This window comes from Theropithecus gelada, chromosome 10, assembly GCF_003255815.1.
Source record: "Theropithecus gelada isolate Dixy chromosome 10, Tgel_1.0, whole genome shotgun sequence".
Taxonomy (NCBI): domain Eukaryota; kingdom Metazoa; phylum Chordata; class Mammalia; order Primates; family Cercopithecidae; genus Theropithecus; species Theropithecus gelada.
In genome coordinates, this window is record NC_037678.1 from 64,908,372 (window position 1) to 64,934,829 (window position 26,458).

At 40.7% G+C, this 26,458-nt stretch overlaps 1 protein-coding gene across 1 annotated transcript in view; it reads right to left on the reverse strand.

Annotated features, from left to right (window-relative positions):
- Window positions 1–26,458, reverse strand: part of CTNNBL1 (catenin beta like 1) — a 177,890-nt gene that overhangs the window by 136,248 nt on the left and 15,184 nt on the right. Inside the window, exon 2 of the mRNA XM_025398976.1 lies at window positions 2,750–2,938. Coding sequence (XP_025254761.1) covers window positions 2,750–2,938 — 189 coding nt within the window. The remainder of the gene's footprint in view (window positions 1–2,749; window positions 2,939–26,458) is intronic.

A 26,458-nucleotide genomic window follows, 5' to 3' on the forward strand; every position in this document is an offset into this window, starting at 1 on the left:
AGTGGGAGCTACCCATAAATTCATTTTCGGCATGACACATTTCTTAGATTATACCAATGATTCCTAGATCCCAAGGTTCTCTATCGAACCCCTACCTCCTCCCCAGGGTCTACAGCTTAAAGAGAGGTTCCCTGATGTGGTAAAAACAAGTCAGAGTCCTGGCTCAGTCAAGACTCAGAGCCTAATTTCACTACTTACTAGCCATGTGACAATGTTACTTTGCTGAATATATTCCTCAAAGCTTCATCAAGTCCAGCTAATTCTAACTCCTAAATCTTTCCTGAATTCATCCACCACACACTGAGAATAAAATCCCAAACCCCTCACATGATCTATGTAAGGATCTGGCAGGATCTGCCCAGATAATCTCTCCAACCCCAAACCAGGGCAAAGACCCCCATTGCTAGCCCATGTCTACTTGTTCTGTGGCACAAGTAGACTCTCCAGTGTCTGGCACACAGCAGGTACTCCGTGAAGATCTGAGGAAGGAAAGAAGGAAAGAAGGAAGGGAGGAAAGGAGGAAGGGAAGAAAGGAGGAAGGGAGGAGGGGAGAGGAGGGGAGAGGAGGGGAGGGGAGGGAAGGGGAGGACAGGCGAGGGGAGGGGAAGGGAGGGGAGGAATGAAAATGTTACCTGTATCTCTCAAGGTCATAGAGATGACCTAAAGAAAATATGTACATAAAAGTGCTTTGTAAACTACATGAATGCAAGCTGTTATGGTTATTATTAGCAACAGGCACACTGTACCCAACATCCCACTAGAATTTAACTAAAATAATCAAAACATTTCTAGGAAAGGGTTAAATCACTTTCAAGCAAGCTCAATATCTGCTACTTTTCTTTTTCTTAGCTAACATCGTGCCCCACTCTGGAGAAAAACCACATTAGTGTTAACACAGCTCTCACGGGATTTCCGAAGTCCTAGCCTCTCCAGGGTTTGGCCTTCCCTCCTTTAATTTCTCTCCAACACTGGGGGAAACTGAATTATCAGTCTTAGTCATCAGCCACAGCAGTATCTCCAATAGCTCAGCGTCAGAAACCAGAGGGAGATTTCAGAAAGATGAATGCTGGTGATGTAGCACAAAAAGGACAATAATATTTTACAAGTTCACGTGACTTTACAGGGGCAAGCATCACTTGTTTTTCATCAAATGGGACTTTGGTGGCAGTGAGAAAATAACTCCTGGACTTGTAGCCTTCCATGTGTCATTTTTACAAAGTGATCTCTTTTTCCCTGTCCCTTAACAGAAGGGCTGGTCCCACATTACATTTCTGTCTCCCAGGCTAGAAACCACTTACCCATGACAGCTACTATCCTAATCCTCCAGTACCAGCCTTGCCCTACATGGGAATTATACCTGCCAATTAACTGCTGCTGCAGGGCTAACAGATTGAGCAGAAGCTGGTGAGGAGGGAAAGGAGGGAGGATGTGCTACACACACTGTTTGTCTAAGCCCTGGCAAGGCTGCTGCCCTCAGAGAGGAAATTCAAAAATTCAGGACTGTCTCCCACCACATATTTCTAAAGTGCCATCATCTTTTAGGGGCAGACCCCCAAATTAACACTAGTACAAATCCTAATAAGGAAATAGCTACTGTCACAACACAGTAAAGACCTTTTTGGAATATGAATCCATTTTTTCTTCTTCTCAGATTCACACGCCAGCCTCATTTTTTAAATCCAAACTTAGCATCGTGTCTTTGAGGGAACCAAAAAACAGCTGGCTCTTAAGACTCTATTTCCATAATTCATATTGAACAAAATGCCAGAGTGAAATAACATACAAGTTAACACTTAAAGATTTAAAAAGACACAGAGGTAAGGTCATTTCGTTTTTAATCACTGATATTTTACCTCCACTCTTCCCAGCTTCATTCATTTATTCATTCAATAAATATTTATTAAGGGCCCACAAGAGCTAGGTATTGCTCTGGGTACCAAAGATAGAGCTGTGAACAGAACAGAGCCAGTCTCTGTTTTCATGGGAGGTTGGGAGGACAGCAATGAGCACAATAAACAACTAGAATTTCAAATCATGATACATGCTGTGCAGACAATATACAGAACACAGTGATGAGGGAATGAGAGAACGGCTTGCAGGGCTACACAGGAAAGACTTCTTGGAGGAGGAAACATCTCACTGAGACCTGAATGTGAAGAAATCAGCCATACAAAGCATCAAGGAAGAAGAGCATTCCAACAGAGGGCACAGAGGTCCGAAGGTCCAGAGGCAGGAATGAGTGGAAAAGCCCCAAGGCATCTTGGGGAACAGCAAAGAGAAAGGCCCTGAGGAGTCTCCTTCCCTAAGCTGTACTTTTGCAGTCACATCTAAATACCTAACAATGTGGCACCCCCTTAAACTTCTCCACCTTTGTTGCTTTGCTAATACCACCATTTTCTCTGCCTAAAAAGCCCTTCCTTCCACTTGATAAAATTTGACCCCTCTTTCAAAGGTAATAACACAAGTGCCTTCTATGTGTCCTCAGTAAGATCCAGGAAGCCTGCCCTGACCCTTCCCTGCAGTACATAATAAGGAATAATTCGAAAACTCTGTCTTGTTCTTTACATCTCGCAAGATGCTTTCCCAACTGCCCTAGCCCACTTAACCTTCACATTAACGCGATGAAACATGAATTCTTAACCCCATTTTACAGATGAAGATGGGAAGCTCAGACAAGCTGAGTATTTGGCCCAAAATTACATCCTATAGGGCCAGCCATCTCAGCTCCCACCCATCGCTGCCACGTTACCTCTTCCTCTTCCTCTTCCCCATCTCTGTCAATAATCTGAAGCAGCCTTTTTTTGTCATCATCCGCTTCTTCCACCACAGTCATTTCTTCTTCCCGATAGCGGCCACGTTCTCGAGTACCAGTTTGTTTCCGACGCATCTTCTGCTCCTCCTCTTCATCATCCCGGGGACGTTTTGTGCCCCTATTGGGCTGAGAGAAAAGAAACATAGGATTTTAGAGCTGGACATGACATAGAAGCTGGGCATGGTGGCTCACACCTATAATCCCAGCACTTTGGGAGGCCAAGGAGGGCAGATCTCTTGAGCCCAGGAGTTTGAGACCAGCCTGGGCAACATGGTAAAACTCTAACTCTACAAAAAATACAAAAAAAAAAAAAAAAGACTTTGCAAGGCATAGACAGCAAATATCCTAAAGGCTTTCAAGAATTCTCTGACTCAAAAGCAGCCAGCATACAATTTCTCCCACCACATGGAGTAAAGCTCTATGTGGTCATTTTTCAGATCCTTAATGATTCTATAAATATACCATGAAAGTCAGTGGGAATTTTTTTATATACAGTTTTGCCATTTCACAAAAGTTCCTATGTATATGGAAATAGCAACAAAGCTATCTTAAGATGGTGACGCCGGGTTAGGCTCATGTACTAGTCAAGATATAACTCCCAATGTCAACCTCTTAGCACCTGGTTTTAATTCACATCTATGAAAGATTACAAAGCCTTTTCTACAGTTACTCACAAGTAGTCCAAATATAAAATATTACATATGTAACTTCTGAATGTCTACTGTACTCCCAATTCTATTTTACAGAAGAGTTGAGTTAAGGCCCAGAGCCTGGGCAAAGGACCTAAATAGACACTTCTCAAAAGAAGATATACAGATGGCCAGAAGATACATGAAAAAAAATGCTTACCATCACTAATCATCAGGGAAATGCAAAGAAAAACCACAATGAGTTATCATGTCACACCTATCAGAATGGCTATCATGAAACAGACAGAAGATAAAGTGTTGTTGAGGGTATGGAGAAAAGAGAACTCTGTGCACTGTTGGTGGAAATACAAATAAATACAGCCATGATGGAAAACAGATGGAGGTTCCTCAAAAAATTAAAAACAGAATTATTATATGATCCAGCCATCCCACTTTTGGGTATGTAACCAACAGAATTGAATTCAGTATGCTGAGAAGATATCTGCCCTGTGCATTGTAGCGTTATTCACAATAGCTAAGATATGGAAGCAACCTATGTGTCCGTCACTAGATGAATGGATTAAAAAAAGTATATATACACAATAGAATTCTACTCAGCTCTAAAAAGCGGGGAAATTCTGACATTTGAGACAATCTAGATAAAACTGGAAGACATTAAGCTAAGCGAAATAAGCCAGGCACAGAAAGACAAATACCTCGTAATCTCACTTGTATGTGGAATCTAAAAAAGCTGAACTCATAGAAGTAGAGAGTAGAATGATCATCACCAGCGGCTGTGGAGGAAGGGAATGGAGGGAAATGTTGACTGAAGAGTATAAAGTTTCAGTAAGGCTGGGCGTGGTGGCTCACACCTGTAATCCCAGCACTTTGGGAGGCCAAGACGGGCAAATCACCTGAGGTTGGGAGTTCAAGACCAGTCTGACCAACATGGAGAAACCCTGTCTCTGCTAAAAATATAAAATTAGCCAGGCGTAGTGGTGCATGCCTGTAATCCCAGATACTTGGGAGGCTGAGGCAGGAGAATCGCTTGAACTCGGGAGGCGGAGGTTGCGGTGAGCTGAGATCGTGCCATCGCACTCCAGCCTGGGCAACAAGAGAGAAACTCCGTCTCAAAGAAAAGAAAAGAAAAGAAAAGAAAAGAAAAGAAAAGAAAAGAAAAGTTTCAGTTAAACAGGAAGATAAGCTTTAGTAACTTATTGCACTGTATGCTGAATATAATAAATAATGTACTGTACATTTAAAAATTGATAAAACAGATTTTAAATATTTTCACCACAGAAAAAATATTAAAGGTGATGGATTTGTTAATTAGCTTGATGTAATCATTCCACACTGTAGACATATATCAAAATACCACCTTGTACCCCATAAATATATACAATTATTTGCTAATTAAAAGTTTTTAAATCAAATATAATAATAATAATAATAATAATAATAATAATAAAAGCCCAGAAGCCAAATATGACATAAGATCACAAAACCATTAACGCACCACTGAAAACAGAACCGGCACTTCCAGACTCCTAGGCCAAGGACCTTTCTACCGTACTCTGTTAGGATCTCATTTTGCCTTTTATTGTTGTTGTTGTTTACTTTTTAGAGATGAGGTTTCACTATGTTGCCTAGGCTGGACCTGAACTTCTGGACTCCAGCAATCCTCCTGCCTCAGCCTTCTGAGTAGCTGAGACTACAGGTGTGTGCCACTGCAGCCAGCTCATTTTGCCTTTTACAATGCAATCAATTAAGAAGTTCTTAGTGTTGTTTTCCATTAAATTAGAATAAAACAGAGCAGTAGTGAAAGGGGCTTCAGAGCTGAAGAGACAGAGCACTGCCCAGACACCAAACAGCCCAGTGTCTCCATTCAGCTCAACTTACTCCTGATTCGACTCTGGGCCGGTCGCCTACCTCTCTAAACCTTAGTTTCCTTATCTGTAAATGGACATTATAATTCTTTCCTCTGTGAACTTCAAGTGAAAGAATTCTAAACCATAATGGTATTAAACAAATACATAAAATCATCACTGTGAGGTAATCCACAGGATTCTGTCTTCTCCAACAAAACATTTGTGTTAGATTCTTCAATGAGATTTTCTTTATCTGATATAGTAATCACACCCACCAGCAATATGCTTGGTGCAATGTGGTCCGTTACTACCAAACAGAAGAAAATGCCACTTTCACTGCCAGCCTGCTAAGTTGTTTGGTAATAAGAGAAAATTTTCTATTATACATGTTACACATCTTCCCTTTTGACTTTTATTGAACTGTACTCTGCCAGTGGTAGAAAGTCATTCCCCTCTTTATTCATGTTTCCTGCTTGCTCCACATCCCAGGTGCTTTAGTAAGTCTGAGCATATGACATTGTTGAGAAAACTCACATTCGACAATTTAGTTTGTAGGGTACCACCTGCTATTTTTCACTCTCTTCCTAGTCTCCCTGAGCTAGATGATAATTTCATATGAACACACTCTATTTTCCATAAGGACAAAAATTACAAAAATTACTATCATCATTACTACTCTACCCTAAAAAAGAAAAATAAAAAGGAAAGCAACATGCCAGTAACCACAGACAAGCTACAATAAAAAAGGAGGTGGTGGTTTTCATGTAAGAAGAGGAAGGGAAGGTAGATTCATCCTAAAGGAGGGCAGCCTTCCAACCGGAAATCTGTAGCTCCTCAGCAGGTAAGGAACTTCAGCCCTCTGGGAAGACTAATTCTTTCAAGCTCATAAAAGAAGCCCTGCTGCGATTCTGATTAGCGTGAGCCTACTGCAGCAGCCAAGTCAAGGCATGAGCTCCATAGTTCTCCACGGAAAGGAGATTTCTAGATTGTTTATCTCCGAGGAGAGAAAGAAAAGGCAGTGGGCCACAATTAAAAGGAGAAAGCTAAATATTGCCACAGTTAAGAAATGCAAAATAGAAAAATACACTAGCAATGTCTCTTTAAACACATCCTCCAATCCTCTCCTTTAAAACAAACATTTCAGAAGTCAGGGGAGGACGGCCACTGCACTCCAGCCTGGGCGACAGAGCGAGACTCCGTCTCAAAAAAAAAAAAAAAAAAAAAATTCAGGGGAGGAGTTTCATTTATTAAATTCCCATTAAAATGGCACTTTTCTTCTGCAGAACTTCAATCTTCACCACATCTCTGGCAGTGAGAAGTAGTTAACAGCTCTATTTTATAAGCAGTAAGACAGGATGCCTAAGATCTTTTAATAAACTCTTGCAAAGACAACCTGGTCCCTTCTCAAAGTTGAATCTGATCTCTGGAAAACTGCCAATCTGCCAAGATTCCAGGACCCTAACTGAGACAGATCTGAGGAATTTTCAGGCAAGAACATTCACCTATAAATATGTCACATAAGACCTTGGTTACATTAAAACAATACTTTTTAAATCATTAATTCAACAAATAACTTACTAAAGAGTCATAACGCTTGAAGGGTCTTCAAGCAATCAGCTGCCAGTCCCAGGCTTCCAACAGGGTCATGTATAATTAGGGACACAGGGATAAACAGGGCCAGTGTGGATTCTTGAGACAAGAATAACTCTGTTAACTTTTATCAATAGTGTTTAAGTATAACATCCCTAAGAGGGCTACCTTTAAGTTCACCAACTGTTTCTCCAACCTTCTCCCTCACACACAGTATTCAGCTTTAGCTTTAGCTCCTCATGACAACTCTCCGGCAGAGCCGAACCCAGCTGCGACAGCTCCTTCAGCAACACAGCAGCTCCCAACTCCCTCTCCAACAGAGAATACGCCATGCAAAGGCCCTGATATGGTTTATTTCCACATTTCTCTTCTAAAGGCAAAAACTGTAAGAACTTCTCTTCATTTCTCTTCTTAACCCTCAAATGTCTCTTTTTCAAACACTAACACTGCAAATCGAAAAGTTTTGAATCATTCCTGAGATTTGACCACTCTGAATAATAAGAGGATTCATTTCTTCAACTAAGTGCCAACTGTATGAGGTACTGTGATGGGTACTGAACACATAAGTGTGAACAAGACAAACACTGCCTTGTTATCAGAGCTTAACAATCTGGAACAGTGTTCAATCGAAATATAGTACAAGCCACAGATGTAATTTAAATTTTTTAGTAGCCACATTTAAAAAGAAACAGGTAATAATATGCTTATTTAATCTAACATACCCAAAATATCATTTCAACATGTAATCTATATTTAAAAATTACTAATTTGTTATTTTACATTCTTTTTTTCACACTAGGTCCTTGGAATCTGGTATGTATTTTACACTTATGGTGTATCTCAATACAGACTGGCCCAATTTCATATACTCAACAGTCACATGAGGCCAGTGGCTACAGCACTGAATAGCACAGGCCTAGAGGATTTCCATCTGAGGGGTTCTAGCTCCCTGATACAAGCTAAAATGGATTTGCCTTTCCAGCAACATTGAATGAAATATGGACTAAAAAAGTGGAAGTCCTGCCTGTTCGTGAAAGATTCACACTAAAAATTATGAAGCTAACTCAACACCCTGACCAAGAAATAAAAACTTCCTAATTTATATTTACCCAATATTCACCACTGAGAGAGCGATGGGTTATATAAAACAAAACAAGAATTGTAAGCAGGGAAGAAGCTCAGAGCTGTCAAACTGATTTCACCAAAGGGAAGCCAAAGGGCTCTTGATCCACAGAAAGAATGTAATACTCACAGCCTGTCACAGAGGTCAACAGCTCAGGCTGAGCTCTCCCTGTGTCTTACACAACCAATCCCAAGAGGCTTAAGCCATTCTTACCAGTCACCTTTGGAGACTAATTTGTTTTGGTATCTGAAAGGTATTTGGAATCCCTCAAGATGAAGGAATGACAAAAGCAACTGTTCTTAATAAAGTCATTTCTCTGCCTCTGCTGCCCACAGGACTAGAGAAAAATGATTAACTCTTAACTTCCGAACATCAGCCTTTAAGGGTTTTTACAATCTTCTACAATTCCCTGCCTTACTCCCAATAGGTGGTAAGTGGTATAAAAGCTAAGTATTTCCCACCAACCAACCACACAGCTGGTAGCCTTTCTAGGATAAAGGTTTCCCATTCACTCAAAGCTCAGAGTAGACTTCACGATAATAGATAGATGCCTTTACTTGCCAATAATCTTGAGGCCTATCACGTGTGTGTGTGTGTGTGTGTGTGTGTGTGTGTGTGTGTGTGTGTGTGGCTCCAACCATACCCCTGAAAACAGAAATCAAGACATCTTCATGAGAGCTCTGAAGGAGTTAAAAAAATTAAATAAGCAATCTGCCTAGGATACTCCCTGCGTACCCAGACAATATCCAACCTAAGCTTTGGGTTTCATTTTTCCCTCTTTTTTTTTTTTAATTAAAAAGCAGTGAGAAGCTGTAGCTATAATGAGGGGCTGTGGGAACATGCAGTTATATTGAGCTCAAAGTAATGTACCATAGGAAGAGGCTACATCACCAGAACGAATCCTAAATTAAAACTCCACTATGAAACCAACCCCATTTCCTCTGAGCATGCAATCTATATTATCACATTTATGGGCTGTCTCGACCTCAATTAGGCTTGGGGGCGGGGGGTAAAAAGAGAACTTCTGTAATGAGCAATAATAGCATCATTATGATAAATTATGAAAACACACAATGCAATTATTAATGTGAAGAGCGCATTTGTATCAGAATGTAAGAGTGTAAATGTGTGCATGTGTGTGTGTCTAAATATAGCTCAACATTCCAAGTTCCCTAGCTAAGAAAGGGGATAATTTGTAAAAGGTACTTTTATGAAAAAAGATGTCCAATTCTAATAAGAAAATGGAAAAAGTCAAAGGAAACCTTCTAAACCTTGTAATAAACCAAGAATTCTTCATCTAGAACTTAGGAGCTTGGCTAACTTCAGAAAAGGATCTTCCAAATGGGGCATGAAGTACTCTTTCCAAGATATCAGACAACAGGAAAGACAGTAATTTGAACCAGGAGAAGGAGATAATTTAGTCTTTGTCTCTCTTTATATTAATAGAATAGGGAAATCTGAGGTGAGTGAGTTTAAGCTACTTGCCTATGGTGAGCAAGACCACAAGGCTTCTAAATCCCAATATAGTGCTTTTCCTTTTTCTCCATGTTACCTTAAAACTGGTTGGTAAGAAAATAAGAGGACCCAGAAGCAGCCACTAGTAAATAAGTAAACAAAGCTACTATTAAAATATAAGAACACAAGACTAGTGGCTATTATAGACAGGCTATAACTAGAAATAAACCACCATCAACAGGAAAAGGCTTTCAATTCATTATTGCTAGAGCTAATGATTCCTAATCTGCTTGCAACGGTGACAACATGTATGGAGAATCAGTTTTGAAGTCCTAAATTCAAATCCAAATTTGAATTTCCTAAATTCAAATCCTAGCACCCCTACTCAGCAGCCCTGGAAAGTAAGTTATTCCCTCTACGCTTCAGTTTTCTCAGTCTATAAGCTGAGAACAATAACCTCTTTCACACAGACATTTATGCATATACGTATGCATGTACATAAAAGCCTATGTTTCTTTTCTTTTTTTGAGACGGAACCTCACTCTGTCACCCACGCTGGAATGCAGTGGTGCAATCTCGGCTCACTGCAATGCAGTAGTGCGATCTCGGGTCACTGCAATGTCCGCCTCCTGGGTTCAAGCGATTCTCCTGTCTCGGCCTCCTAAGTAGCTGGGACTACAGGCATGTGCCAGCACACCCAGCTCATTTTTGTGTTTCTGGTAGGGATGGGGTTACACCATGTTGACGAGGCTGGTCTCGAATGTGTAACCTCAAATGATCAGCCTGCCTCGGCCTCCCAAAGTGCTGAAATTACAGGCATGAGCCACTGTGCCCAGTCTAAAGGCCTGGGTTGCTAAAGTACAGAAGCAGTTTGGTCCATAGAAAACACCACACTGAGCTCCCTATCTCTCCTGACATACTTGATTAAAAAATCAAAGAGGCGGGCTAGGTGCAGTGGCTCACGCCTGTAATCCCAACACTTTGGGAGGCCGAGGCGGGAAGATCACCTGAGTTCGGGAGTTGGAGATCATCCTGGCTAACATGGTGAAACCCCGTATCTACTAAAAATAAAAAATTAGCCAGTCATGGTGGCGCGTGCCTGTAATCCCAGCTACTGGGGAGGCTGAAGCTGGAGAACTGCGTGAACCAGGGAGGCGGAGGTTGCGGTGAGCTGAGATTGTGCCACTGCACTCCAGCCTGGGCAACAAGAGCAAAACTCTGTCTCAAAAAAAAAAAAAAAAAAAATCAAAGAGGCTCAAGGTTGGAAAGAACTCTGACCACTAATAGTTAGGTTTTTAAATGTGGATCCCTTTTCTAATGTCAAAATATTTGACAAGACCAATCAGGTGAAGTGGCGCACTCCTGTAATCTCAACAATTTGGGAGGCAGAGGGGGGAGGCTCGCTTGAGCTCAGGAGTTCGAGACCAGCCTCAGCAACATAGTGAGAACCTGTCCCTATAAAAAATTTTAAAAATTAGCAGAGCATAATGGCATGCACCTGTAGTCCCAACTACTGGGGAGGCTGAGGTGAGAGGATCACTTGAGCCCAGGAAGCTGCAGTGAGCCAAGGTCGTGCCACTGTACTCTAGTCTGGGTGACACAGACAGACCCTGTCTCAAAAAAAGAAGAAAAAAAAGATGACAGGACCACCTGCCCCCTGGACTTCCATTTTTTGGTACCCAATGATTAAGACACAATGACGACGAACAAATAAATTACTATATATTATTTGGTAATATTTTTCATTGAATTTGTGTTTTTAATGTCCACATTTACAAAAAAAGAGAGGAGAGAGAGAGATTATGTATTCATTTCTCAGAAAATGCTTGTGTACTTCTGGATCCACAACTTCTTGCAATAATTCTGAGGCTATCTAGAGACAGTTCAGGCATCAGGCACCCTTGATCTCACCCAGTTATCTATCTTAGGTTTTGAATCCTTTTTAACATATCTCTGCCCAGGCATACGCCAGGGCTTTCCTAACACCTCCAGTGACCAGATACTCACCTCCTCCCTAAACTGTGCCGCCTCCACCTTTGAATCACTCAGTTAGGAAGCTCATTCAATTGAGGAGAGACCTTTCCACTTACACTCTCCTTCATGATTCCTAATACTTCCCCCTTTAAGGAAATGTAAAACATGTCTAGTCTCGCTCATATTAAAAAAAAAAAATTACATTTTTCAAGACAGCAATCCTTCTTATTTCTTCCTTCCCAATTGCCTTTTCTATTTCAGAATAAACACTTTCAATAAGATGGTCGGGCAGGGGGCAACGGGGGGGGGGGGTACACACATAATTATATTCCTTCCTACCATTATTTTGGAATTTCTTAATTTTAAAGCTTTCTAATACCTCTTGGAATAATTAGACATATGGAATGTCGCAAACCCGCTTGTGGATGCATTGGTCTAACCAAATTGAAATGCTCAGAAATCATCTGCTGTTAACCTCTTCTGATTACCTTTTGTCAGAATAAAAGGGAGTTTTCAAACATTCATTTTTACCAGATGGTAGTGAGTGGCCTGACCCAGAAGTTACAGATGAGTTGCAGTAATGAGTTTTCCCTTGCCTTTACTGGCTGCACATTCACTGGTGACATTTTACAACTAGGACTTCTGGCTCAATCAATATTTGCAGGCATGAAACCTGCCAAAGTTAACATCAGGGCTCCCTTGCAAATTTGCTTAAGGCACCACAAATGAAAAAGCTCACACTCTCTAATGCTGCAACTATCATCAGCCAAAGTTCATAATTAGATATCAAAGGAATCCGAGACAGAAAATGCCACTCACCTCAAAGGGCTGTTGTGATGATTAAACAATACACCTTACAAAGGTGCCCTAGGTAAACTACAAATCACTATACCAATGAAAGGTGTTATCATCATCATATTTTTAGGAAATGTCTGAGTGAAAATGCCAGATATTCATATATAAATACATATTACACCTCTGCAAATTTGCAAGACTAGCTTCAAAAAAAGATCAATGAATTATGTCAACTTACTACCTTTTTTTCTGGAGGAAAAAATAGGTATCAAGAACTCCTCAAAATCCCAAAGCAGAGTCTTTGCAAAATATAAAAGAGAACCACCATTTATGCCCAATTAAAAAAAAAATTACAGGCAATAAGACTACAGTAATTACTGGAGAATATGGTCTTTATCAATGTTCACAATGAAGGGGAAAATATCAATGTATCAAAAATCAAAATTACAAACAGTCTCACTTATGATCTGTAATCTGATTGGCTGACAGCTAAGATGGATGTGATTTATGATTTAAATCACTAGTCATGAAGACTACTTAATCCATTTTTCCTACCAAAAAATTCTTATTCCTTGTTAAAGCCTGAATATATATTCATCTCACCGCCAAAGGGTGTATAGATTTCTTTTTTAGAAGTACAAACTATACTTTAATGACCATGATTTACTTTGACATCTGCTCTGATTGATTCTACAGCTACATCAGAAAGCTGAATGTTGATTTGGTTTCTTTATCAAAACTAACATAGGCAGATTACTTGTAAAGTTATTGGAAGGCAAACTATCTCCATTTTAGCACACTTATGAATCTGTTTTGTCAGCTACACCAGAACCATCAGCATCCATTCATTCATTAAGGAAGTATTTACTGAGCTAAAAGAACCTTAACATCACTCTATTAGGTGCTGGAGGGACTGTTAGACATCAATTTAACAACAAAACAGCACTGATCTAAAAGAAGTAAGGTGGTACAATGCAAATAGCAAACCAAAAATCAGAAAAATCTGCGTTCTAGTGGTAAATCACTTAAGAGCCACGTGACCTTGGATAAGTCATTAGACTTATCAATGCTGCATTTATAAAAATGCTCAGCCCTTGCTTTGCTATCTCACAGGACTAACTTTACTTTAGTAGGCTAAGGGATAGGAAGATTAAAATGAGATAAAAATACAGGACTTCGGAGAGAAAGCACAGAATACAATTTCTCTCATTGACTGCAAACTGCAAAGCCCTGTATACACAACAGACTTTCTTTCTTCCTTTCTTCCTTCCTTTCTCTCTTTCTCTCTCTCTTTTTCTTTCTTTCTTTCAATTTTAGATAGAGTCTCACTTTGTCTCCCTGGATGGAGTGCAGTGGCGCGATCTTGGCTCACTGAAACCTCCACCTCGTGGGTTCAAGCAATTCTCCTGCCTCAGTTTCTCAAGTAGCTGGGACTACAGGCGTGCACTACCACACCTGACTAATTTTTGTATTTTTAGTAGAGATGGGGTTTTGCCATGTTGCCCAGGCTGGTCTCAAACTCCTGACCTCAAATGATCCGCCTGCCTTGACCCCCAAAAGTGCTGGGATTACAGGCATGAGCAACCATGCCTGGCCAGACTTTAAATTATTTAAAGCCAGCTTTTGACAAAGAACATAAGAAGATGATCGTAGAAGAAAAAATACTGAGTAGCCCATAAGCATATAAAAAGTAGTCCAACCTCATTAGAAATCAGGGAAATGTACATAAAACCATTAGTTATCATCGGATTGACAAAAATGAAAAAATAAAAAATCTGGTAACACCAAGGGTTGGTGAGGATATGGGGAAGCAAGAACTGTTAATACTTGCTGACAGAGAAGTATAAATGAGTACAGAGCAAATTGGTGAGGGCGAATACCACTGATGCATATATTCTATGACTATCTCAGTAGTTCTACTACTGGGGACATAGACATTAGAGAAATGGCACACATATGCACAAGGAGTTATTTAAAGAATGATCACTGGACAATAAGAAACAAAGTTAAACGATCTATGGATGCATGCATAAGTAGTAACAGTAAGAAAAAAGTACATGAGAATAATAATCACCAAATTCAGGACAGTGATTGCTTCTAAAGGAGGTTAAGAGAGAAACTGGATTAGGGAGGAGTATGCGATGAAATGAGACTAGGGAATGGTGCAAAGGAGACTTTATCTATATTTATAATGTTTTATTTCTTAAAGCAAGATCTGAAGTAAAGTTGGCAAAATGGTGTGATTATGGCACACACTGAAGAGAAAAATGTTGGGGGGACCACCAGAAGCTAGCAGGGATCATGCAGACCAAGTCATGCCCAACTGGCTGTGCTTCTTTGATACTGTTACTGTTGATTAAGATTAAGGGTTTATAATACTCACAGGGTACCTGAAAGTCAACAAGATCTCTCGCAGAGTTATTCAATGAGTCAACAGGATGACCAGCTTTAATTATTTTTAAAGCTAATGCATAGTATGGGTGCACTTTTAGAAGTATAAAACCCAATTCACCCTAGCTCGACAGCAGTGAGTTAGCTACTGTGCGTTAAAAGAGACATTACCACCTGAAGAATATACGAGCAGGATAGCAGAGGGTCTGGAAGCCTTGCTATAGGAAAAATCAATAATGGAATCCAAGAAGATTCAGGGAGGGACCCAGGAGTGAATCGCCATCAGTTATTAACAGATGCCTTAGAATAGAGTAAGTGCGAACAGTGCTACAAAAAATGGCAGATCACCTTCCATCCTCCTTCACTGCAACTAGAGAAGTCCTACTCAGTCTTAAGCTCCCGCTCAAATGTCACCTCCCTTGAGAGTCCTCCACATACTCCAGTAAGACTTGTCAGCTTCCTCAACGGTGTATCAGATCTCTCCCAGTACACCATGTATGTGTGAGTAAGTCTCTGTTTCCTCTACTAAATCATGAGCTAGGTCTTCAAGAGTAGGGATCCTAGGATTTGACCCTTGCTCCTAACAAATATCTTGGTGCCTAAGAGTGCCTTGTTCATAGCGGGCACTTAACCCTAAATCAATGAGAGACAGATTTTTGGCTCCATATATATTGGCATATACATACTCACTAAAGTGAAAAAGAAAAAGACACATTCACTGTAAGTGTCCCAACAGAGTCCAAATTACATGTCATGCTGCTGTCAACAGGCCCTCCTGGTTGGACTCTCTAGATTTCTAAGATTCTCGTAGTCAATGTCCGGGCCTTAACCCAACTTAAATGAAAACTATTTTTCTGTTTTTCAAAACAATAATTTACCACCACCTTTTTTTTAATTTAAAAATAATTTATTTTATTCATCCTGTTGAAAAGGTTTTTAAGTTGTATAGGCCATGGAATGTGGCTCACACCAGTAATCTTAGCAATTTGGGAGGCCAAAGCAAGAGGACTGCTTCAGCCTAGGAGTTCAAGACCAGCCTGGGAAACAGTGAGACCCTGTGTCTACAAAAAATAAATTGAGGCCAGGCACAGTGGCTCACGCTGGTAATCCCAGCACTTTGGGAGGCTGAGATGAGCGGATCATGAGGTCAGGAGATGGAGACCATCCTGGCTAACATAGTGAAACCCCATCTCTACTAAAAATACAAAAAAATTAGCCGGGCGTGGTCGCGGGCACCTGTGGTCCCAGCTACTAGGGAGGCTGAGGCAGGAGAATGGCGTGAACCTGGGAGGCAGAGCTTACAGTGAGCCGAGATCACACCACTGCACTCCAGCCTGGGCGACACAGCGAGACTCTGTCTCAAAAAATAAATAAATAAAAAACAAAGTTTTAAAAAATTAGCCAGGCACAGTGATACATGCATACGCCTGTAGTCCCAGCTACTCAGAAGGCTGAGATGGAAGGACTGCTTGAGCCCAGCAGACCAAGGCAGCAGTGAGCCGAGATCACAACACCGCACTCCAGCCTGGGCAACAGAGCAAGACCCCATCTCAAAAAAAAAAAAAGAAAAAGGAAAAAAAGAAAAACAAGTTGTATAAATACCAGTCATGAACAAATGCAGGATGAAAACAAAACAAAATCTTTCTGCCTACAGATTATATCTCATTTCAAATAAAATAAAATGTCTTCTAACATTTTTCTAAGGTTGCTACATTTAAAAAGTAAGACAAATCCTACTTAATAGCCAATGGGTGTCATGTATACAGGCCCTTGTGAACATGAAGGGGAGATGAGAAAGGAACTGTCCTCATTGAGCTTTACAGGGCACCCTTACTAAGCACCTATACAGCTCCATGCCAGGAGCACAAGGTTTAAGAAACAAAGAAATAAAAAAGGCATGTTCTTTCCTTCAAGGCGCTTTCAATCTTTTGGGAACCACAACATGGACAAGTCAATGGAGGATTATTGAAACTTCTGGTTAGCGCCGTGGCTGAGCAGGCATAGAGAACAGAGAGACCATGGATGGGGCATCTGTATCAGACTGGAGATCAAGGAAGGTGGCATAATTCAATGGGAGAGGACAAGTAAAACCAATGAACTCACCAGGAATCATAATTTACTATTAGCAAATACATGCAAATTCTCCAAGTTCCTTGGACCATTAGGGTGACTGCAGCCAAGCAGAATTCATCCAAGTCTTGGGCCATTAGGGTGAATTCTCCAAGCAGAATTCATCTCTTCTCCATCTACCTGTCTACTTACTTTATACCACACTGGGCTATATCTGTATATAATCTGGTAAATTTTCCAATGGTGGCATCAAGGATATTCAGAGGCTAAGTATAGTAAAACTCAGATTCAGACAAAGAATACTAGTCTAATCCTGTAATTTACAGATGAGTAAACTGAGACTCAAATTAGTGACAATACTTGAGCCCGAAGCCATAGAACTGGGCCTGGAATCTAACTCTCATCTTAGTAGGAGCAGTATTACACAACCTCCAGACTCCTTTCCTCAGTCAAGACCTCAGAAATTACCATCTTCAAGGCATACTTTGCATCAGCTCTCCCTGCTGTCATCATCTTTCAGCCAACACTAAAATCCCTTTGCTGCTTTTCTGCCCATGCTTTTAATCAGGTGAGTTCCTTCTGCAGTTGTTCCTTGCCTATTTGCAATTTTGCTATCCAGAAGAGACTAGTGTCATCTGTCTAAATGGAGATTCCAGTAAGAAATTCCTCCCCCATATCATTTAGAGGAACCCACACTAAGCACTGGGTCACCTACCATTGACACCAGTCCACTCTGAACCTTTAAACATTAAATAACAAATTAATATGGGAAAGTTATTTAAAATTATTTATAGGTTTAAACCAAGGCTCAGATACAATAAATTTACTTTACTATTTAGGATGACACAAATGCTGATACTTTATAAGTTTCTAAGAGAGGAGGGTGGAGTATGCATTCTGCAACCAGCGAACCCATACAATGCTTCTGCATGTTACAAGACATATCTGTTAACAGAGAAGTCTCCAGCCAGTGGAAGACTGCCTCTAGCAATGCATGATTTTATTAAGACCAAAGTGGGCAAAGAAATATTTAATTATTTTTTCTACAAGTTGTCTCTGAGGTCACTGCCAAGACTAAAAACGTAAAACTGCATTCCTTTTTCAAACAGGGGTAGTTGGGGGAAAAGGGTGTATACTACCAGGAGTAGAGACAGGAAAAAAAGAGAAAAGATGTTTTGGGAAATAGGAAGAGAGGAATGAATGATCCAGGACTGAATGAGTGAGAACCAGATCATGTGTGAGAAACTAACCATTTTATTCACTTACAAACACCTGCTTATTCATTCCTTAAGCCTTCTTATATGCTTTTGGTCTCAGAAAGCTTAGGACCTTAGACACTGCCATTGTTTCTTCAAAAGCTTAAAACTTATCCATATAAGTCTGTTATTCAATAGCTGCCACATTTATTTCAAGGAAGATAGAACGCACATGGAACTTTCCCTTGAGTATCTTGTTAAAGAAGAATATTTTTCAACATTATGGGCAACACTTTAGAGTCTGAAAATGTAGCAAGATTATATAATATACTTTCCAGCACTTGAGTGCTGATTTACCTATCCCCCTCAGCTTGAATGAAGTATCTGGTGTTATGGCCTCAAAACATGCCTGTTGATGGGTCCATCAAAGACAATGAAAAGATATGGTTTAATATCTGCTTTTGTGTAAGATGCACTTTATTTTCCTCAACTCAAAGGTTTTACTATTTCTAGAAGTTTTACAAACCACTAAAGTTAGCAAAATACCTCCATTCCCAATGAAGACAAGGGTGGTGAATGAGTTATTCTTAGATAAGACAATTCAGTGTCGGAAATACTTCCCCACCTGGAAAAAATAACGAGAACCCTGACCTCCTGGCCATGTGGATGATCAAAAGGAATCCTCTGGCAGCCTGGACAAATGCATCTTGGCCACCTACAAATTCTCCCTACAAGTTCTATCCACACCGCCACAACTTTCTCTCAGGGAACCTATAAAATTGATTTCAAAGTGATTTTAAATTAACACTTGCTCACTTCAAGAACATTTTAAGATACTCAATTTCCTAGCAAGCGCATCTAGTAGACCAAATAGGCAAAATGCATACTTGCTGGGCAGGAAGAAGCTCTACCAAAGGTAATATAAAGAAGAAAATAAGTGTCTTATACATAAAAACAAATAAATAGTAGAATAAAATAATTATTTTGACCCATCTTCCCCTATTTAAAGTTTTTTTTGAAGCTTGGCAGCCTTAGGGTATCAAAAATACTTAAGAATTGGTTGCCTTAAAAAAAAAAAATCGAAAAACAGTGCACAGACAATACTACATATTACTATAGCTTTACTTTCTGATAAAGGAATGTAAAGTGAATTTTCATAAGCAAGTTTCCTCTGTGGGTGAATCTCCAGTCAGTTACAACCAACTCAAAGAGAGCCATCAAGGCAAACTACCCATTAGCTGTCAATTTAGAATGACTTCAGAGAGCTAGCCTCAGAGCTCCACTGATATCTTTTCAACAACCTCTTAATCTTGTTTATAACACCTGTGTTAAGGCAGCCTGACATCAATTCTACTCACTTGTCTCAGACTGAAATTACTTAGAAACCTAAGAATTCCAGTAAACATACCAAAAAAACCACAAAGATGCATGGCCTGAAAAACCCTGTACACAAGGGAATTCGGCCACTTCTTTTAAATAAAGCTGCATACGTGAGCCAGAATGGGCCTCAAAAGGCAAAGTCAGATATAAATCTCACAAATAACTGCTTAGAAGGCACCGAGGTCACAGCATTGTGGGGTTTACAGAAACCATAAAGAATTTCTCCTACAGCTTCCTCACCAAACGATTATACAAACTATTCAATAGTTACCATTAACTATGTGCCTACTCTGTACCAGGAACTTAACATTTTCATTATCTTTTTAACCTCCACCCAACTCTTCTAGGTAGGTGATACCATTTCTCATTTCCACAAGTAAGGAAGCCAAAGTGCGGTGGCTTGCTTAGCAAACTGCCAAAGACCAAAGAGCTAGAAAACAGTGGAGATGGGACTCAAATGCTGCCTGCCAGTCTAAGCCTAAAGCTCTTTCTATGACATCATACTACCACCATGAGTTTGAGAAATCATTTTGCTGTAACTGGTTTCTGCGTTTACTACAGATCTGTTTCTTGAGGCTCCTTTAACTCAAGTGAACTGTTAGCAGCTCTAGTACTTTGTTCTAGAAATCCATGTTTGTCCTAGGCCTGTAAGAAACATAAAACACATAAGGAATTGATGCTAAACTAGTCCCATGAATAGGGGAGTGCGGTACAGTGAAGAGAATGGACTTTGGTAGTCAAAACCCCTGGGTTTGTTGTCACTAGTGTGTGACCCTGGACAAATAACCACCGTTTCAGCCTTAGTTTCATCCCTGGAAAAAAGCATCCTAGTGTTGTGGGATACTAGTGTTGTGGAAGTACCTAACCCAAAAAAAAGCACTCAATAAATGTTTAAAGAAAGAAAGAAAAATGTGAAATGGAAATGGATAGGCCAGATCCAACCAACACAAAATAAAACCTAATTTGGTTGTTCTGTACGAACTCTTACTGTTTGCCTATAAGGCTGGGTAAAGAGAAAACAGCAATCATGGCCCACAGTAGACTTGCAACAAATCTTTGGCAAATAAATGAATCAATCAATCTCCTGCTTTAGTGTCAGAGACAACATCAGCCTTTAAAAGGAATGCCAGTCAACTCTCAGATTACACAATAATAGAATCAGGCTTTTATGAAGATCATCTACTATTACCTAAAGCAAGATTCATTCAACCCCAAGTTTTCGATGACTAGGGCTACTATCATTCACAAAAACACCTTTATCTGCTCCCATCAAGGAAAAGGCAAGAAAAAAGGCAACTGGGGAGGTGCTAAGCCTCAATATAAAAAGATACCTAGAGAAGACTCAAATTCAGTCACCTAATCATTCATTCACTGTTCATTCATTCATCCTCATCCTTTCCTTTCTTTAGTCAAGAGATATTTATTGAACATTTACTCAATGGCAGGCACTCATCTGGTCACTGTCCTTGAACAACTCACAGTCCAATGAGAAGAAAAGTATGTAATCAAGTAATTCCAATAGAGAGTGGCAGGCAGAGTAGACTTGGAGGCAAGCACAAGGTAGAGTAATGGTAGGATTCTGCGGCAGTTTATTCTCGAAGGTCCTTCTCCTTCTCCTTCTTCATTTTTTTTTAACCTACTTTCATCCACTGGAGCCCTCTTCTAGGAAGAAGATTCCACCATCCACTTAATGGGTGGGCAAGTTACTAAACCTCTATGAGCTTCCTTTCCTCATCTGCAAAATGGAACTGAGAATATTGACTTCCCAGCGTTGCCTTTAGGATGAGATGGGATAACATACATAAGTCGAACAGCACAAAGCCTGGCTCTCAGTGGGCTTTGATACTGAGTAGTCTCCAGCCCTTTGTTTTGTTCTTTTGGCTTGGTTTCATGCGAAGGAGAAAACAAATATTCTTTCACTTCATTAAAAGTAGGAAAATTTCCATGCTCCTCTATGAGCTGCTTTGCATTCACTTCAATTCAGGAACATGCCATCCCTGTAAGTGACGCCCTTCCCATAAACACAAAGTCAATCTGTCAAATGAAGGGCAAATCTGCCATTAGTGCAGAGACAATACCTCAAGGCCAGCTGCACACCCACCTCATGATATTATCTGGCTAGGCTTGGTGTCATGCTCCTGAGAAAAGCTATGCTCACTACATTCAGCAATCAGAAAGTTCACACGGTCAGAGGTGCCTCTGCCTCACACAAGGTGAAGCACAGCTAAAAATTGCTTTTTTAATTAAAATAAGACTTCCTCAACTGCCTGCTGACAATCACTACTAGAACATGGAGCCCAGAATCAGTTAACCAGTCTCCAGCCTGCTCTAATGGTGGTTTTAAGCACTCAGAGAAGGGAGGGGGAAAAATTACCAATTTAAACAAAATGTTTCATCTTCTAATTATGGGACAGGCTCCAAGAGGATGGGAAGTGATTTGCAATCTTCATTATGGAATCCCCATGCGACCACTGGCACACGTCATGTCAGCCAGACGCACATGCCATCTTTTTCCCCCACTGAGTCTTCTGTGTCCTTGTAAGTTTTGTGGTAATGGAAGAAGAAATCTTCAGTCAAAAAAATGGGGCAGAAGCTTACGAATTTCTGTCTCCAAGTTCATCATACTGAGTGAGGTGTGAGGATCCCCAGTGAGAAGCCAGGGAGATAATATTCAGTGACTTTACACTGGCAGGCTTAGCAGCCTGAGGCCCTTTGAAACTCTAAAATCTTATAAAAACTGCCCAGCTCAGGTGGTGCTTAAGCCATTTTTTAAAATTTGCTGAAAAGTTCTGTCATCAGCGCTAAGAGATGCATTGAAAATTAGGGCGGTGCCCACCAACGGCACCTCTGGCCAGAAGGAAATCTGTTCCTCTGCAGATATGCTTGTATCTTTGCTCATTTGTGTTATCTCTGTCCGTTCAGATCTCTATGTGCTAACTCAGGAGAAAAAGTCCCTGCCAACCAACTCTGACAAGTCTGATGGCAGAACTCCCACTGGAGATCCAGCAGAGACAGCAGAGGCAGGCAATTATTCCCTTTCATTAAGGACAGTTCTTTTTAAGTTTGGGTGTTTTGTATTAGTATTATTTTGAACACAAAAAGTAGCCATTCACAATCGCTGCTCAATGCAGTCACTTAACACAACTGACAGAAACTGTAATTTCCCCATAAACCAACTGAAAAAGATGTTCTGGAAGTAACTAGAAATGGTTGTGCCCCCTTAATTACCCACTGTAATGTAAAACCAGACATGGAGAGGATGGCCACAGCAGATCTGGGCAAAGCGGCAGTGATATTTAATCATCACTTCAGACCATCTGCAACTGTTTTGCAGAAGCACATCAAGTTTATAGATTCTAAAGCTTCCTACAAGTTACCAGGTGCTGAGGGTCAGCTGCATTGTCCTCAGGCCACAAGGGGCTGCTTTCTTCATTCTCTCCAGGCCAGGGTGCTCAACAAAAGGCACCATGCCCACATTTTCTGAGCCAAGCCTGGCACAAGGAAAGCGCTGCTTCTTGATTAAGCCAGAACACAGATTAAATGTTTAGAAGTAGAGATTGTGAAAACAACCTAGGCAGGAAAACAATTATCCCAGGAACAGCACGGCTTCAGCTGCAGCCCTCTGCAGCACAAAGGTGAATTCCACACCCTCCAACAGCTAAGCTAGCCAGAATGCTCCTCTACAATTCTCCACTCTGTAGATGCAGCCATCTTTTAAAATATAAACCAAATTGTGTCACTCCACAGCTTAAAATCCCTAATGGCTTCCTATTGTGCTAGGAATAAAGTTCAAAAATGTTAGGATTCTCCCTCCTCCCGAAGCTGGCCCCTCTGTCCTTATCAACTGTCCCTTCTTCACTCACCAAGCTCTGGCCATACATGACAAATCTGTTCCCACCTCAGAGTTTTTGTTTTGGCTTTTCCCTTGATCTTTACTGCTAGTCCCACAGCTCTTCATATGTCTGGATCTTCCTCATCATTTAGCTCACAGCTCAAATGTCACCTCTCAGAGAGGCCTTCTAGAAGCTTCCAAAGTAAACAGCCACTGCTCCCTCAACACTGTTACATCAGCCTATTTTTCTCCTTCATGTTCCTATTTGAAATTATCTTGTTTGTATTTATCTAGTATGTGTTTGCTTGTTTAGGTATTGCTATTTATTGTCTGTCTTGCCTCCTTGGATGTAAGTTCCATAAAGACAGGGACTACAACTGTCTTGTTTAGCACTCTATTCCCAGTGTCTAGTATAATACCTTACATTTAGTAGGCATTTAATAAATACGTGTGGAATGATTAAAGAATGAGAGGTTCAATATGGAGCACTAATCCAAATGAAATTTGCTAACCCTGCCAAAATCTGGATTGTCTCACAGCCCGACTAGCAGCATACGTCACAATGCCCTAGAAACAATGGTAAATAACATCCTATTTCCTCACCAACCGCTGGTGAATGACTAGGAAACTATGGCAAAGGGAGATAAGACCCAGAAGGAGAACTCACAGACTGTCAAAGTTGCAGAACTGGAAAATCTGTAAGCTTCTCAAGCAGGGTTTTGCTCAAACTGTCCTTTCACAGGAGGATCAGATGGGTCAGATAACGGGCTAGGGCCAAAGGTTGGGTCTTACAGGCCCAGCTAGGGTAGGGTACACCATATGAGGCACACTGTATACGGCAGCTGCCGTCCCAACCATGCAGAGCCCTTACTAATAGACTCTGGCTTGGGAGCCGGAGAGCACATGTACATACCAAGCCCAAAAAAACTGGTATGTGTTGGAGAGGAGGGGAAAGGAGAGGTAGGATATGACAGAGAGCCAAGAGTCAGACACAAGACAAGAAGTGAGCAGAGGCATAAACTGGTGAAGAACAAGCATACAGCATCTCAGGTGACTGATACAATTAGATTTCACAGGCCTGTGGGTGTGTGTATTTGGATATAAGGCTGACTAAAAGATACAGGGTTTAGGCAATCAGACAGGTAAATGGCTACCCTCCAGAAAGATAAGTAATCATGAAAGAAAGGATCACCCCACAGAAGGCCAGGTTAAAGCCCCTATTTGTGAGTGCTAGTTTCTCTTGAAAGACTCATGATTAGTGGACAACAGCAATTGCTCAGATGTTCTCTAGACCCCAGGATGGCGGGGGGCGGAGGTGGGGAGGCGCAAAGAGATGCTAGAGAAAAAGCTACACGGAAAATAAAGACTACTCAGGCTAAAATGATTTCTAGTATCTCGCAGACTTTGGAATCTAGCAACAGAGCTCTAAAACGTTTTGCAGTTCATCCAAAAATGACCAAGAATACGAATGCTTCATTCATCCAACAACCTCAACTTTGCAAAACACCATTAAAAGAAAAGGCAAAAAAGGCCTCAGAGGTTAGATATCTTATCAAACAAACCATAACACTAAGGAGTGACAGCTGACACCAAGGAAAAGAATGCAAACTACACAAAGTAGGCACAAGAACTCAAAATCCCTACCATTCCACAGTGCAGGAGTAAAAGCTTTCCACATTTCAAAAGGTCATGAGAGAATCCAGGCACAACTAACATGTACATAGTGAGGCTCCTGAGATCACAGTGTGTCCTACTGAGAAAGGCAAGAATGTTTATGTTTTAGAAGGATCTTCATACAAAATGATGAAAAATGCATGTTCTGCACATGGAAAAGAGGAAGCATCATCATGGACACAGCACTGTCCTGAACCCCATTTTGCCACCAAATCATTGGGGTCCTAAAGTTATTCCCTCTCTGGGCTCTCTGGTTTACCCATGTGTACAAAGAAGAAGCTGGAATAGATCATCTCACCAATTAAAAGCTTCAGTTACCTGGAAAGTCTGTTTCTGAAGGGCACCACACTTTCCAAAGACACCAGAGAAACAAGAAGTTAGTACAATTCAATACAACCTGTGCCACCTTTCTTAAAAAAGGAACCTCATTATGGGTTTCTTTCAGCTACCACCCTCAATCAATCATAATGTCTTTTTCATGTCCTTGTTTATTGCTGAGTTTCACCATTCTGTTAATCCTTTCGCATCTTTACCTTCCCTTGCCCAACAGAGGTACTCCAGGCCAGAGCCCCTATTCCATGTTTCAGCTTCTCTGTGAATAACTGTGTAACCCTAAGATGCTCAAAAGTTTCCCTCATCATTGATCCTATTATGGAAGTATTGATGCTGAGAGCATCTGCTAAAAGATAATATGACAAACTATAGCTACAATTTGTTTCTTTTTATGCAAAGCTGAAAAGAAAATCGCATTCCAACATTATGTACCAGCAGAGGACTGATGTGCTGCTAATGTTTAACTCTATCAAGGATCCCAAAAGAAATTTTAAACTGAGATGCTCTTAACTGGAAATAAGGGATTCAAATAAAGAAATGTCATCAATCCTCAATTGTATGTATTAACAGAATGAGCACATGAATAATGCCAAACATGAAGCCAGAATCTGCAATAAAAATAATAATGCCAACAAAACTGTTCAATAATCAATCATGCCTGCTTTTGGAATAAAGTCAGATATATTCAGAGAGATGCATCATGATACTCTGCTTGGTTTCAACTCCCCTTTTTTTTTTTTTTTTGGACAGAGTCTTGCTCTGTTGCCAGGCTGGAGTGCAGTAGCACGATCTCAGCTCACTGCAACCTCTACCTCCTGGGTTCAAGCAATTCTCCTGCCTCAGCCTCCTGAGTAGCTGGGACTACAGGTGCACACCACCACACCCAGCTAATTTTTGTATTTTCAGTAGAGACGGGGCTTCACCATGTTGGCCAGGATGGTCTCAATCTCTTGACCTCATAATCCGCCCACCTCAGCCTCCCAAAGTGCTGGGATTACAGGTGTGAGCCACTGCGCCCGGCCAGTTTCAACTCCTTCTTAGTTCAGCGACTCTAGATATTGCTGGGTAGCTAGCTGAAAGGAAGTCCAAAGAGCCAGTGCACATAATCTGCTTACAAGCAGCTGATAATCCAAAATGAGTTAAAAGATAGAAAGGCACTGCAGTAGTCTCACTAGATCCTTCACTGAATCCTAGGATGAAGAAAAGCTAATTTCCATTTACTAACCCACAATGGAGCTGGAGTTCTAAAGTTTAGGCTAAAGCATTTTTCAGATCAGTCACTGCTGGCATTCTATGGAAAAGAAACTAGTTCTGAACTACAAGCATACCTCATTTT